The 17,151-nt window shown below is 42.7% G+C and overlaps 1 protein-coding gene across 2 annotated transcripts in view; it reads right to left on the bottom strand.

Annotated features, from left to right (window-relative positions):
• Nucleotides 1-17,151, bottom strand: part of LOC139423016 (THO complex subunit 2-like) — a 61,688-nt gene that overhangs the window by 27,598 nt on the left and 16,939 nt on the right. For both annotated transcript variants that reach the window (XM_071174575.1, XM_071174576.1), the window contains exons 14-15: nucleotides 13,745-13,875; nucleotides 13,378-13,479 (exon numbers count right to left, since the gene is read on the bottom strand). In XM_071174575.1, coding sequence (XP_071030676.1) covers nucleotides 13,378-13,479; nucleotides 13,745-13,875 — 233 coding nt within the window. The remainder of the gene's footprint in view (nucleotides 1-13,377; nucleotides 13,480-13,744; nucleotides 13,876-17,151) is intronic.

Here is a 17,151-nt window from a genome sequence, read left to right as displayed (position 1 = left end):
ATTTTTCTGAACCGTCTCAGTGCTTCTCCTTCCAATAGGACGCTTTCCCTTTAATTCCCAATTAAATAGCCAGCATCAGCTGCGCAAAAGTGGGGTTGTGATGGAGACGTGAATGAGGATGTGTCCAACCCTCAGTTCCCAAGCTTCTCTATTCCGTTTGTTTTGTTGCCGTTAAACGTGTGTTTTGTAGCCGTTAAACGTGTGTTTTGTAGCCTAAGAGAGTTTACCCAGGATCGGATCCACTCTTTGCGTCCGTGGACTACACCTCTCCGTTTTTCATGGCTTTTCTCCGCTGGAGATCTATTGGCGGATTGGATTGTCTGACTGACCGACTGACTACCACCTTTTTGTATACGGTATTTCATTTGTTTTGATGTGATGTATACGGTGATGATGTATGTAGTTAGTTGTAGTTGAGGACTTAGTAAGAGTTCATACGCTTTAAAGTTCTGTGGTAAAATAATTGTTATATTGATTGTATGATTAATACTGGGTTTACGCTACACTTGAATGAATGGACAAACATTGCGTGACAAAGGTCACTTGAGTTCCCTGAACTCCTTTACCGGGCTGGACTCTTTTTAGGCCCGAGGTACAGGACATTGCTAGAAGAACCAGAACGCATTGTGATATTATTATTATATATATGTGTGTGTGTAATCATTGATGTTGCTAATACAACCCACGCAAAATAGTTGTTTTTGAAGTTCTTTCCAATGTTTTAAGGGTTTATGAAAAGTTTATTTCCATCCTGACTTTTACATAAGTCCTTTGTATTGGTGTAGACTTGACGGACCAGATGGGACTCATCCCCTCCCAAACCAAAAGGAGAAACCAATGTTTTCTCTGGTAGGCACAACCTACCTGGCACCCCTATAAATAATAACCTCAAGTCAAAACCGTTACACACACACACACACACACACACATATATACACTGCTCCAAAACATTAAGGGAACACTTAAACACAATGTAACTCCAAGTCTATCACACTTCTGTGAAATCAAACTATCCACTTAGGAAGCAACACTGATTGACAATAAATGTCACATGCTGTTGTGCAAATGGAATAGACAACAGGTGGAAATTATAGGCAATTAGCAAGACACCCCCAATAAAGGAGTGGTTCTGCAGGTGGTGACAACAGACCACTTCTCAGTTCCTATGCTTCCTGGCTGATGTTTTGGTCACTTTTGAATGCTGGCGGTGCTTTCACTCTAGTGGTATCATGTGACGGAGTCTACAACCCACACAAGTGGCTCAGGTAGTGCAGCTCATCCAGGATGGCACATCAATGCGAGCTGTGGCAAGAAGGTTTGCTGTGTCTGTCAGCGTAGTGTCCAGAGCATGGAGGCGCTACCAGGAGACAGGCCAGTACATCAGGAGACGTGGAGGAGGCCGTAGGAGGGCAACAACCCAGCAGCAGGACCGCTACCTCCGCCTTTGTGCAAGGTGGAGCAGGAGGAGCACTGCCAGAGCCCTGCAAAATTACCTCCAGCAGGCCACAAATGTGCATGTGTCTGCTCAAACGGTCAGAAACAGACTCCATGAAGGTGGTATGAGGGCCCGACGTCCACAGGTGGGGGTTGTGCTTACAGCCCAACACCGTGCAGGACGTTTGGCATTTGCCAGAGAACACCAAAATTGGCAAATTCGCCGCTGGCGCCCTGTGTTCTTCACAGATGAAAGCAGGTTCACACTGAGCACATGTGACAGTCTGGAGACGCCGTGGAGAACGTTCTGCTGCCTGCAACATCCTCCAGCATGACCGGTTTGGAGGTGGGTCAGTCATGGTGTGGGGCAGCATTTCTTTGGGGGGCCGCACAGCCCTCCATGTGCTCGCCAGAGGTAGCCTGACTGCCATTAAGTACCGAGATGAGATCCTCAGACCCCTTGTGAGACCATATGCTGGTGCGGTTGGCCCTGGGTTCCTCCTAATGCAAGACAATGCTAGACCTCATGTGGCTGGAGTGTGTCAGCAGTTCCTGCAACAGGAATGCATTGATGCTATGGACTGGCCGGCCCGTTCCCCAGACCTGAATCCAATTGAGCACATCTGGGACATCATGTCTCGCTCTATCCACCAACGCCACGTTGCACCACAGACTGTCCAGGAGTTGGCGGATGCTTTAGTCCAGGTCTGGGAGGAGATCCCTCAGCAGACCATCCTCCACCTCATCAGGAGCATGCCCAGGCGTTGTAGGGAGGTCATACAGGCACGTGGAAGCCACACACACTACTGAGCCTCATTTTGACTTGTTTTAATGACATTACATCAAAAGTTGGATCAGCCTGTAGTGTGGTTTTCCACTTTAATTTTGAGTGCGACTCCAAATCCAGACCTCCATGGGCTGATAAATTTGATTTCCATTGATAATTTGTGTGATTTTGTTGTCAGCACATTCAACTACGTAAAGAAAAAAATATAATTCATTCAGATCTAGGATGTTTTATTTTAGTGTTCCCATATATATATATATATATATATATATATATATATACACACACTTGTGATTTTTTTTTGTCTGAATTACAACTAAACAACCCTTTGGGAAGAATTAAACTTGGTTAAAGCTCCGTGAGTTATTTACTCTGAAAAATAACAACAATGCTGATATCCATTTATCGAAATTATGCTTTTCCCTTTATCTTGTTAACTCATACATAGTATTATTGACAACATTATATATTTCATGTTGACAAAACTAAAAAGTATGTGTGTGTGTGCAGTAATCCAAGCTGGTAAAGGGATAGTTCAGGCAAAATCTATATTTCGGTGGAATTACCCTTACCGTGAGTCGTGTCTGAAGGTCAATAGCGACAGAATACATTATAATAAATGTTCTACTTCTGCCACAGCAATGTTGTCTTCCACTGATGGGGGGGGGGGGAATACAGTTGCATAATCTGGATATTATTTGACAATATATTGTGTCGTTTTGACAATATCGCAATATTATTTTTGCGCTAGAAGGCTGTTGTTTCCAGCACTTTTGTTTCCTTGACTGATCAAACTCGTGGCTTTTCTCATTGCTCTCTCATCCCTCTGCAGCAGACATTTGGTTGGCAATATGTTTGGAACATCGAAACAATAACATTGCCAATATTGCCATCGGAACACAGTATCCAATCGCAATACATACATAATCGTGAGAGAGGAAGAGGGGTGGTGATTTAGAAGTAGTTTAAAAGCACCACCACCAGGGATTCATGTCCTACTGTGGTTCTGCACAGTACACTGCACACGCATAATGATGCAGGCCAGGTGCCAGGCACAACACATTAATTAACTTCCTATCGTCTGCATTAGCCACCTTGTAGTGACGCAGAGCAGTTGTGACATGTCACTCAGCAGAGCTGTATCCATATCAAGAGGCACGGGTAATGTCCAGGCAATGTCCCATTTACATTATTAATAAACACTGGACCGAAGGCAGTGACATCCTTCAGCTAACTACAAGAGACTAAGATGCATACAGGGATGGGAAAGGGATGGATTGAATGAATAATCAAAATGTCTAATGGCCATTTGAATCATTCAGTAGCAGCAACTTAACAAATGGTTTATATTACATGAGTCTAGGGGCTGGTGAGAGGGTCACGGTGCTATGAGAGCAGGCCTTTGCAGCAGGGTTGGCGTGCTGCAATGCTAGCCTCAAATCTGACATGGGATGGGAGTAGTCCACTCGAGTACAACTGTGGAGCCATCTTCTATAATGCCCCCGGTGGAGGGAATAGTAGCTGTTCAATTCCACTCCACCCCTCCCTGCCTTCCACTGCACCAGAGCTGCAGGATCTCAGCCCCGCAGCACCAGTTTATCCATTAGTCTCCCCACCCACCGAGTTGGGGAGCCTTCACACATACTAAACTGTCCCTTCCGCCTTCAGAGCGATGCATGCTGGTGTGGTTACATCGCACCCTCCAAAGACACCACCAGCACCACACATCCTGAGGGTATCCTTTTGTCAAGGCGCTTACACACGCAAACACAAGCAATCAGTGGAAACACCGTCACAGTTGCCAGAGTGTTAACAAAACATGTGTGGGGGGAGAGCACACCATGGCTGGCCGTGCAGTGTTCCTGCCGGGTGGGATCCAGCAGAATATTGATAACGCGGTAAGAGGCCTGCTCCATTCCCAGCTGCCTGCTTCCATTAAAAAACATATTTTCTTCCGGGATGGCGGGGTTGGGCTTAGGGTACAAAACAAAACCATGGCTTCCCTGAGTGTCTGCTCTGTAATACATTATCACGCAGCCCTGGGGTGCTCGCTCTGTGTATGGTGGCAATGATGGGAATACGCCTATGTCCACTGGTACACTACAGGGAGCAGGGAATGGCCTCAGGCACTTACATGTACTTCCACACATTGAAAATAAGTATGCATCATACTGCACTAGTGTGAAAAGCAGTAAATGAGATATACAGTAGCATATACTACAGTAACTACTCATTCAAGGGTTTTTCTTTCTACATTGTAGAATAATAGCTAAGACATCAAAACTATGAAATAACATATGGAATCATGTAATGTAGTAACAAAAAAAGTAAAGCAAATCAAAATATATATTATTTTAGATTTTTCAAAGTAGCCACCCATTGCCTTGACAGCTCTGCACACTCTTGGCATTCTCTCAACCAGCTTCATGGTGAATGCTTTCCAACAGTCTTGAAGGAGTTCCCACATATGCTGAGCACTTGTTGGCTGCTTTTCCTTCACTCTGCGGTCCAACTCATCCCAAACCATCTCTATTGGGTTGAGGTCGGGAGATTGTGGAGGTCAGGTCAGCTGACACAGCACTCCATCCCTCTCCTTCTTGGTCAAATAGCCCTTACACAGCCTGGAGGTGTGTTGGGTCATTGTCCTGTTGAAAAACAAATGATAGTGGGACTAAGCGCAAACCAGATGAGATGGCGTATTGCTGCAGAATGCTGTGGTAGCCGTGCTGGTTAAGTGTGCCTTGAATTCCAAATAAATTACTGACTGTGTCACCATCAGGGCACCCCCACACCATCACACCTCCTCCTCCATGCATCACGTTGGGAACCACACATGTGGAGATCATCCGCTCACCTACTCTGCATTTCACAAAGATACGGCTGTTGGAACCAAAAATCTCAAACTTGGATTCATCATCACACCAAAAGGACAGATTTCCACCGGTCTAATGTACATTGTTTGTGTTTCTAGGCCCAAAGCAAGTCTCTTCTTATTGGCGTCTCACCCACCCATTGTTTCTTTGCAGCAATTCATCCATGAATGGCTGATTCACGCAGTCTCCTCTGAACAGTTGAGATGTGTAGGTTACTTGAACTATGTGAAGCATTTATTTGGGCTGCATCTGATGTGCAGGTAACGCTAATGAACTTATTCTTTGCAGCAGAGGTAACTCTGGGTCTTCCTTTCCTGTGGTGGTCCTCATGAGAGCCAGTTTCATCATAGAGCTTGATGGGGTTTCGGGACTGCCCTTGAAGAAACTTTCAAAGTCCTTGAATTTTTTTTGTATTGACTGACCCTCGTGTCTTAAAGTAATGGACTGTCACCTCTCTTCGCTTATTTGAGCTGTTCTTCACATAATATGGACTTGGTATTTTACCAAATAGGGCTATCTTCTGTATACCACCCCTAACTTGTCACAACACAACAATGACTGGCTCAAACACATTATGGAAAGAAATTCCAAAAATGTACTTTTAACAAGGCACACCTGTTAATTGAAATGCATTCCAGGTGACTACTTCATGAAGCTGGTTAAGATAATACCAAGAGTGTGCAAAGCTGTCATGAAGGCAAAGGCTGTCTACTTTGAAAAATCTCAAATATATTTAGATTTGTTTAACACTTTAGTTACTATACAATTCCATGTGTGTTAATTCATAGTTAATGTCATCACTATTATTATACAATGTAGAAAATAGTAAAAATAAAGAAAAACCCTTGAATGAATAGGTGTCCAAACTTTTGACTGGTACTGTAATATATGCTACTGTATATACCATTTACTGCTTTTCACACTACTACCGTATGATTTACTGGCTAGCATGAAGTGCCATTGTTTTAAAAGGTGCGGCTGAATGCACCGATACGCATGTTTTTTTCTGCTGCTCATTAAAAAACAAGATTTGGATGCTTGTGGGTGTGGTTTGATGTGGGTGTTATTTAAATGAAAATTGCCAGAGAAGTTGGTGTTTGGAGGATATATTGGCATGGTTGTTAGGCCCGAGACAAAAGTCGAGAGCCGGCAAACTGTGCCAATATATCCTCCAAACACTGGTCGAGGGAATTATCACTTTTATACACTGCTCAAAAAAAAGGGAACACTTAAACAACACAATGTAACTCCAAGTCAATCACACTTCTATGAAATTAAACTGTCCACTTAGGAAGCAACACTGATTGACAATACATTTCACAGGTGGAAATTATAGGCAATTAGCAAGACACCCCCAATAAAGGAGTGGTACCAACATATTCAAATAAAGATTGACATGTTTTCATTAAAAACATTATTTTTGATTAATTTATTTAATCCTTCCACAAGATATCGCCCGGACACAAATCTAGGGTTTCTACCCAAGCCATTCTAACGGTTCGGTTCGGTTGCCAGAGACGCGACTAAGTCGTTCAGTGTTTTTTTGGGATGCTCTAAATGTTCCATTGCCATACTGGCTGGCAACGTTCTTTTCCCTTGCTTGCTAGCCAGCCAACTACGAATATCTTACAGTCACGTCAAACAGTGCAGCCAGAATAACAACAGTAGCTGCATTTGTTAGGCTGTTTTCTAGTGACAATCATTTGGATGCATCCATAACAATGATTTAAATGAGGCATGATTTCACCTGGCATAGAAAATGTCGAGCTCCTCTGAGGAGGAGTAAGCACAACAACACAGCTAACACAATCACTTCAAACTGGAAAGAATGCAAAATAGCTACACTTCGTTTCGTAACTTTTTCAAAAGGACATTTCTGTGTATAGCCATAAAAATGCCAGCCGATTCATGATTGACTGGTTGAGAAACACTGCCCGCCTGTCCATCACTATGGGACAGTTGGAGCTCAAATTTAAATATTGAAACAACGTTGCAAATGGTCGGCGAGACCGACCGTAAGGTTTATTAAAATCTCCACTTGAGAAAACAATCTTATCTGAAAAGATATTGTGAGATAATGTCGATGCTTTTTATAGTGGAGATCAAGTTTATAAATTGCCTGGCTGGGCTTATGAGACCGTGGATTGCGCAATCAGATGGAACAGAGTAAACAGGCATTTTAACGTCAGATTTTTTTAACCAATCAGCATTTAGAATTAGACCCACCAGTTGTATAAGTTTAATGTCTTATGTAAACAAGCAGCCGGGAACTAATTCTGTACGATGGCCAGTGACGGGTCGGTAAACCTGGAGGATTCACCATTGTCGTTTAAATCTCCAGTTTGGGAACATTTTGGCTTCCCAGTAGATTACAACAGCGATGGACAGAGAGTACGTCTCCACTGCTCAAGAGAATAGCCTACAGTATGCAGCTGCCAAAACCTCAAACATGTTAACACATTTACGCCGACGTAACCCCAGTATTCCTACCACCAGATCAAGACAAACGCAAAAAAAATAATAATAATAATTTGTCCCCCTCTATATTCAAGCACCCCTTCGCAGCTGATTCTGACCGAGCCAAAGAAATTACAAGAGCGATGGGTATGTTTATAGCTGTGGATATGCACCCATTCTCAGTGGTTCAGAATGGGGAGTTTATAAGCACCACGTGAAAGTGCTCGAGCCACGTTACAAACTTCGCCCTCTCACAATGAATTGGCCAGTGCACCAGGAGTTGTGCTTACTACAGATGGATGAACCTCCAGGGCTACTTAACACGTTTCTCTTTGTAAGAAAATGTAGCATAGACCTAAACAATGTCTGAGCCATGTTTACATATTTTACACTCAAATTGCACTTTATTTTAGTATTGAGCAATCATGTGTTTTCATTTAAGAAAATACAAAGTTTTGTTATTCCTGATTGCGATCCCATCAGTCATTATATGACTCATGATAGAGAACCAGGAATACCAACACTTTGTATTTTCTTAAACAAAAAATAACTGGCATTTCATTTTCTCGCTGTACCTGAACTGTGACCGCAAAACCGCAATATGTACCGAACCGTGGGTTTGGTGAACTGTTACACCCTGAGGCATTACAATTGGCAAGTGGGCATGAATGGAATCCAAATTCCATGTAAATTGTGAAGACCTCAGTTATACAAATCTCACAAAACTGTTTTGGAATATACTGAATTTAGGACCAAAATTATCCTACTTACACTTTTTAGACAATGTTACCATTGGAAAAAATGTTTGACTAATATCAATGCCACACAGGTCGTTCTCAACTAGATACTTTTTTTGTTTTGTTGAATTGCTCTTTAAAAGGGGCAATCTGGAATTGGCATATCTCAGCTGTTTATCAAAACATGTGACTGGGTGACCTTGTTGTGACTGTTTCAAATCCTGGATGGCCCCATTATTAACATAATGGGGCCATCAAAAGCCCAATTAAAATACACTGTAAACGTTATACAGCCAGTGCTGATCATTCTACATAGAATGAAGACAGTTCCTCTTAGGAGATAATTGTGTGAAACATTTTCACTGTGCTAAAATATATATATATTTTGCGCCAACTATTATAGAAGTAAGACATTTGGGGAATCTAGAAAACATGCAGTCCTTGTGTATCATGTGCAGTAGTGAGGCTGTACTTACGCACTGACCCCACAAAGCCCAGTGGTTCAGAAATAAAACAAGCCTGAGGCCTTTTCCAAAGTAGGCACCCACACCAGCCCACGTCTGCTATTGTGTGTGTGTGTGTGTGTGTGTGTGTCTCTCTCTCTATGGCAGTGCGAGTGAGCATTTTGTTGAGAGCTGGATAAATGAAATATTCCTGGCCCATTGGGTACGCAAGCCATTAGTAGATGTTAGCACTTGTATCAAATAAAGCCATGAAAGTTGCAGAACAGTCCTAGATCTGTGCCAACCAAAATAATTACTATGGTAACCAGGGCTACATGTTAGTGCTTCTCAGCACCCACTTCCTTATTTATTTATTTATTTTTTTAAATACATGTTTCCATACCAACCACTGATATCCATAAAGAATTCAATGGACACAGTAACCTTGAGTTTATCTCCTAGAGAAATGTATGTAAACCACTGACTGGCTTTGGGGGTGCATTTCTATAGAGATGCTGCTACAGTGTACCCAAGGGGCATGGATTGGATGATTGAATTCCGTTAGATGCCTGAAAAGTCTAGAAAAAGGAAAATACGAATAGTGGGTGTATAAAATGTGACTTCTAAGTGCCACAACCACACGATGGATAAAACAACGGGCACTATATCTAACTGTTAAGGCGATACGTTGGGGAGGCGTAGCAACAGGCCTCCAATGTGTGTGGTTGCAATGCCCCTGAGCTGAATATAATAATTATAATTCCCTTCGCTCGGCTGCCAATCACCATGCTACAAAGCACCTCTCACATGGCTCTCTCAATTCTTATTAGCCATTGCACATCATCACTGGCGTAACGCAGTTTATCTGGAGCCCCCCCGCAAGGACAGTGTTCGGGCACCCCTCCCTAAAATAAAATTGAATGAGTCAGCCAGACAGCCACTCAAAGTATAGACTAACGATCACGGTCAATGTTGCTGAAATTGCAGCATGTCTATGCGGCTGCATGCCTAGCAAATCGATTATAGGAATTCTGTGGTGCCAAGGCATGTTAACTACGCATTAACAAATCGATAAATGTTTATTGGTAGGTCCATTTGGTCATAATTTTCTCATGTTATGCCTAACATTGCACAAAAGCTATATACGGTGTCTCAATGCTCCCACTTTTAGACTGCAGGTTGGTGGTAATAACATAATTACTTGTTGTAGAACAGTAACCTTGAGTTTATCTCCTAAATCAAATCAAATTTATTTATATAGCCCTTCGTACATCAGCTGATATCTCAAAGTGCTGTACAGAAACCCAGCCTAAAACCTCAAACAGCAAGCAATGCAGGTGTAGAAGAACGGTGGCCAGGAAAAACTCCCTAGAAAGGCCAAAACCTAGGAAGAAACCTAGAGAGGAACCAGGCTATGTGGGGTGGCCAGTCCTCTTCTGGCTGTGCCGGGTGGAGATTATAACAGAACATGGCCAAGATGTTCAAATGTTCATAAATGACCAGCATGGTCGAATAATAATAAGGCAGAACAGTTGAAACTGGAGCAGCAGCACGGTCAGGTGGACTGGGGACAGCAAGGAGTCATCATGTCAGGTAGTCCTGGGGCATGGTCCTAGGGCTCAGGTCAGTTGAAACTGGAGCAGCAGCACGGCCAGGTGGACTGGGGACTGAGTTTGGTACACATCCGGTGGATAGAGAGCCGTTTATTATGTTCAACATAGGAGGGCCAAGCACAGGAAGCAGCTCTTTCAGTAGTTTAGTTGGAATAGGGTCCAGTATGCAGCTTGAAGGTTTAGAGGCCATGATTATTTTCATCATTGTGTCAAGAGATATAGTACTAAAACACTTGAGCGTCTCTCTTGATCCTAGGTCCTGGCAGAGTTGTGCAGACTGACAACTGAGCTTTGAAGGAATACGCAGATTTAAAGAGGAGTCCGTAATTTGCTTTCTAATAATCATAATCTTTTCCTCATAATCTCCTAGAGAAATGTATGTAAACCACTGACTGGCTTTGGGGGGTGCATTAAAAATAGTTCGAAATTCAAACATTGCAGATTGCTGTTGCAACAAATTTATTTTACATACTAATCAGCTACAGATTTTTGGAATATAAAACTGTCCGTTATAGGCTATCTGAACCTGCATGACATGAGCCATGCCTGCGCTCTCTCCCAGCTTTGATAGAAAGTTGTTTTGAGTAAAACCAGTGTACTAAATAAGTCAGTCCACCCTCAAAACACTAGCTTACAAGGGATTGTTTCATTATGCAGTGTCATGACTGACTGCGAGAATCCAAATAGGTCAGATCAAATTTGCAACGAATAACTTCAATCAGACCCCCTTTCACCCAGAGGGGGGAGGAAATAACTAGTGGGGATTGACACACGTCCTGTGGTAAATCAAGGGAGAAGACCCAGGCTTGCACTCTCCAAATTCACTAAAAGTATGTACTTTGTCTCAGATCTTTTCCCGCTGAAACTAACACCTTCAAAAGCAAATACAGGAACAATATTTTGAGCGTAGAACGTGCGGTATGGTGGAGGCGATCTATAGAACACTAATGTCATTAAACATTTTGAAAAAGAAAATACTTCAACTTGGAAAGTACATACACACTACATAGCTGAAGTTTCCACACTATGGGTTGTGCATGTAATATGAAAATTGAGTGTTTTTCTTGAGAGGGATGTGCTTTTATCTAGAATCCTTTTATCTAGAATCCTGACTAGAACCAAAAAAATGTATCATATTACTCCAGTGCTAGCCTCTCTACACTGGCTTCCTGTCAAAGCAAGGGCTTATTTCAAGGTTTTACTGCTAACCTACAAAGCATTACATGGGCTTGCTCCTACCCATCTCTCTGATTTGGTCCTGCCGTACATACCTACACGTACGCTACGGTCACAAGACGCAGGCCTCCTAATTGTCCCTAGAATTTCTAAGCAAACAGCTGGAAGCAGGGCTTTCTCCTATAGAGCTCCATTTTTATGGAACGGTCTGCCTACCCATGTCAGAGACGCAAACTCGGTCTCAACCTTTAAGTCTCTACTGAAGACTCATCTCTTCAGTGGGTCATATGATTGAGTGTAGTCTGGCCCAGGAGTGGGAAGGTGAACGGAAAGGCTCTGGAGCAACGAACCGCCCTTGCTGTCTCTGCCTGGCTGGTTCCCCTCTTTCCACTGGGATTCTCTGCCTCTAACCCTATTACAGGGGCTGAGTCACTGGCTTACTGGTGCTCTCTCATGCCGTCCCTGGAGGGGGTGCGTCACCTGAGTGGGTTGATTCACTGATGTGGTCATTCTGTCTGGGTTGGCGCCCCCCCCCCCCCCCCCTGGGTTGTGCCGTGGCGGAGGTCTTTGTGGGCTATACTCGGCCTTGTCTCAGGATGGTAAGTTGGTGGTTGAAGATATCCCTCTAGTGGTGTGGGGGCTGTGCTTTGGCAAAGTGGGTGGGGTTATATCCTTCCTGTTTGGCCCTGTCCGGGGGTGTCCTCAGATGGGGCCACAGTGTCTCCTGATCCATCCTGTCTCAGCCTCCAGTATTTATGCTGCAGTAGTTTGTGTCGGGGGGCTAGGGTCAGTTTGTTATATCTGGAGTACTTCTTCTGTCCTATTCGGTGTCCTGTGTGAATTTAAGTGTGCGTTCTCTAATTCTCTCCTTCTCGCTTTCTTTCTCTCAGAGGACCTGAGCCCTAGGACCATGCCCCAGGACTACCTGACATGATGACTCAGTCCCCAGTCCACCTGGCCGTGCTGCTGCTCCAGTTTCAACTGTTCTGCCTGTGATTATTATTATTTGACCATGCTGGTCATTTATGAACATTTATACATCTTGGCCATGTTCTGTTATAAACGACACCCGGCACAGCCAGAAGAGGACTGGCCACCCCACATAGCCTGGTTCCGCTCTGGGTTTCTTCCTAGGTTTTGGCTTTTCTAGGGAGTTTTTCCTAGCCACCGTGCTTCTACACCTGCATTGCTTGCTGTTTGGGGTTTTAGGCTGGGTTTCTGTACAGCACTTTGAGATATCAGCTGATGTACGAAGGGCTATATAAATAAATTTGGATTTGAAATGCAGTGTATGATATACCATTTTATAGCTCTGAGTCTACTTTTATCCAATGTTAAAACAAACACCATTTCACATTTTGCTACATAAGACCGAATACAGGTGGTGAGACAAATGTGATCAGTTTTTTTTTTATAAATTAGCAAAAAATGTTTACATTTTTTTTTTGCTTTGTCATTATGGGGAATTGTGTGTAGGTTTAATCAATTTTAGAATAAGACTAACAAAACAAAATGTGGGAAAAATGAAGGGGTCTTGATACTTTCCAAATGCACTGTATAATTAAAAGTCTCATTAAAGAAAGTTGACATTTTCTGGTGCCAACCTCATGTCAGCATCGGTGTGGACACTAGAGCCTGTAGCAAATACACACAGTCTATAACCTACACTTTGACATGTAGGCTAATCGTGTTGTTTTCTTAACAGAATAGCTACTGTTTTTTGGTTTTCAAATCAATTTAAATTGACTATTTTGGTTGATGGCCTTGGTGCCCTGATAGATTGAGCACCTCTTGACAGGCAAATGGCCTTGTCCCTAAAATCAAGAAATTCCAGGCTTGCGTAGCAACGTGACTTACTTCATTATGTATTTGGCTCTGTCCACAGTCTGAGCTTTGACCTTGACCAGAAGTGGGTGGCTTGTGTAGGTCTCATTCTTCCACTGCCCGTATAGCCGGTACCTGACGACCACAGGTAGCACACAGGTGAGTGGGTTAACAGTGACATATTTAATAATACATACACCAGGACCAGCCTGGAATTAGGACCTAGAAATACCAACAGAACACAACAGGGTCGGAGAATAGAACAACTTGCATAAACCCACATACTCCAGTCACTGTGTGGGCTTTGCTATCTCCATTGGATGGATTCAAAATGGATGGCCAAACATGTCAGTTCGAGTCTAAAAGGACACCACTATGATCGTGTGTGTGTGTGTGTCACCTGTGCTGGTAGGGGAATAGTTTGAAGAGGCCCCACAGCTCCTCTGACATGCAGGCGTTACACTCCATGAGAGAGAGCGAGGGCAGCAGCACCTGGTCTGCAATGCTCAGGAAACAACTCAGCAATGTGTCCTAGGAGGGAACAAGAGCACATCAACCACCAGAGTACAGACCACAGTGAGTGGATACTTACAAAATTATATGGACAAAGATCGCCTCTCCCCCTCGGGAGGCATAAAAAAAAACTACATTAATTTTTTTTTAAAGGCCCTCTGATCCTCAAAAAGTTCTACAGATGCACCAAAGAATCTTGACACAGCTTGGTATGTAAAATGCACCGCACTTGACCGCAAAGCTCTACAGAGAGTTGTGCAGACAGCTCAGTATATCAAGGGGGCCGAGCTCAGTGCCACCCAGGACCTCTATATCAGGTGGTGTCAGAAGATGCCCCAAAGAATTGCCCAAGACTCCAGCCACCCAAGCCACGTCCAGTAAACGGTTGGATTAACAGGCTCCGAGACAGCTTCTACCCTCAAGCCATAAGACTGATTAATGTTTTATTAAATGGATACCGGGACTATCTTGCACTGTTCTATGCACACTCACACAAAACCCACACACATCCACGCGCTCTCACACACAGCTGCTAATCTGTTCTTTATTTTACTCATCATCATCTATCCATCCTGATTAGGGATATTAACAGTTAAGCGTTAAAATCGGTTAGCTGCTGAAAATACATTTGACTGGTCATGATTATCAATCTATAGATTCATTTGCATAATTTTGGGGAATTAAATTGTCGTGTGTATTTGTTACTCGTCGTGCATCTTATTTATCACACGCACATAAAATACAGAACCTAGTTTGAGGTGCGAGTGGCCTATCACCTGTCAGATAGTGCGAGAACAGTTCCTCAAAAATCTGTTACTGCAGTGAAACGTGCTTTTATAAGCCGAGTCAGTAAGCAACAAATTACAATTCTAAATGCAATCGTGTGTTAACTGTTTTCATGGCCATGATTAAAAGAGCTACTATTTTTATTACTCAATCTCAACTCGTAATTAAAGCATGCCTCCCATTCAACAATCGAGTGCATAAACTATAATCAATGGTAGGGAGGCCATCAACGCTTGACAAAGTGCTTGACCACTTCACAAAGTGAGATTGAGGTAGTATAATCGCTGAATACCTGAATGTTTTACTTCACCCCAAATAATGAAGATTGTCTTACCTTGCTTCAAAGTAGCCCAGCCGAAATTTGTATCCCTAATCCTGATTCCTAGTCACTTTATCCTGCCTTCATTCTCGGGCTGACCACATTTAGTCAACTGGTCGATTGTTTCGTTAATAGGCTGTTGGTCGACGGATTTTCTTTAGTCGAGCAGTGGCAAATATATATATATATATATATTTTTTTTTAAAGTATGGCACACGAGACACGTGTCTGATTCACGCCAATCTGAGTGGATTAATCCATTGGAGGCCGCAGGGATTGCACACCACCCCTGCTGCCTACCGTTAATTCCCATAATTTCTCATCTACAATGCTAGTTTTTTTTACGGTAATTTCTCTTCCAGTATTTTTTAAAATATATATACAGTTGAAGTCGGAAGATTACATACACTTACATTGGAGTCATTAAAACTTGTTTTTCAACCACTCCACAAATTTCTTGTTAAACTATTGTTCAGGCAAGTCGGTAAGGAAATCTACTTTGTGCAAGTAATTTTTCCAATAATTGTTTACAGACGGATTATTTCACTGTATCACAATTCCAGTGGGTCAGAAGTTTACATACACTAAGTTGACTGTGCCTTTAAACAGCTTGGAAAATTACAGAAAAGGATGTCATGGATTTAGAAGCTTCTGATAGGCTAATTGACATCATTTGATTCAATTGGAGGTGTACCTGTAGATGTATTTCAAGGCCTACCTTCAAACTCAGTGCCTCTCTGATTGACATCATGGGAAAATCAAAAGAAATCATCCAAGACCTCAGCAAAAAAAAATGTAGACCTCCACAAGTCTGGTTCATCCTTGGGAGCAATTTACAAACGCCTGAAGGTACCACGTTCACCTGTACAAACAATAGTATGCAAGTATAAACACCATGGGACCACTCAGCTGTCATTACCGCTCAGGAAGGAGATGCCTTCTGTCTCCTAGAGATGAACGTGCTTTGGTGCGAAAAGTGCAAATCAATCCCAGAACAGCAAAAGACCTTGTGAAGATGCTGGAGGAAACAGGTAAAAAAGTATCTATATCCACAGTAAAAAGAGTCCTATAATCAACATAATCTGAAAGACAGCTCAGCAAGGATGAAGCCACTGCTCTAAAACCACCATAAAAAAGCAATACGGTTTGCAACTGCAGATGGGGACAAAGATTTTACTTTTTGGAGAAATGTCCTCTGGTCTGATAAAACAAAAATAGAACTGTTTGACCATCATCATGTTTGAAGGAAAAGGGGGGAGGCTTGCAAGCTGAAGAACACCATTCCAACGGTGAAGGACAGGGGTGGCAGCATCATGTTGTGGGGGTGCTTTGCTGCAGGAGGGACTGGTGCACTTCACAAAATAGATGGCATCATGAAGAAAGAATTTTGTGGATATATTGAAGCAACATCTCAAGACATCAGTCAGGAAGTTAAAGCTTGGTTGCAAATGGGTCTTCCAAATGGACAATGACCCCAAGCATACTTCCAAAGTTGTGGCAAAATGGCTTAAGGACAACAAAGTCAAGGTATTGGAGTGGCCATCACAAAGCTCTGACCTCAATCCTATAGAAAATTTGTGGGCAGAACTGAAAAAGTGTGTGCGACCAAAGGAGGCCTACAAACCTGACTCAGTTACACCAGCTTTGTCAGGAGGAATGGGCCATAATTCACCCAACTTATTGTGGGAAGCTTGTGGAAGGCTACCCGAAACGTTTGGCCTGAAGTTAAACAATTTAAAGGCAATGCTACCAAATACTAATTGAGTGTATTTAAACTTCTGACCCACTGGGAATGTGATGAAAGAAATAAAAGTTTAAATAAATCATTCTCTCTACTATTATTCCTAACTGACCTAAAACAGGGAATTTTTACTAGGATTACATGTCAGGAATTGTGAAAAACTGTGTTTAAATGCATTTGGCTAAGGTGTATGTAAACTTCCGACTTCAACTGTGTGTGTACGCACACACAAATATATATAACTACAGTCTTACTGTTGATATATAAGGAATGTGTTTGTTGGGGTCAATGAAGGGTAGATAGGGACTTGCTGTATGGGAAGTTACTGAGTGAGATAATGGGAAGTTCAGAAAGTTCATATTCTGTTCCATGTTTCTAAAGAGTTAGGCGAAGAGCAATAGTTCATCTCTGATAAGGCAGGCCAGCTGCGGAACTAGGGAGGATCGAG

This window comes from Oncorhynchus clarkii, chromosome 12 (genome assembly GCF_045791955.1).
Source record: "Oncorhynchus clarkii lewisi isolate Uvic-CL-2024 chromosome 12, UVic_Ocla_1.0, whole genome shotgun sequence".
NCBI lineage: Eukaryota > Metazoa > Chordata > Actinopteri > Salmoniformes > Salmonidae > Oncorhynchus > Oncorhynchus clarkii.
The sequence above is the reverse complement of the archived record's forward strand: the minus strand, read 5'-3'. Positions and strand labels throughout refer to the sequence as shown.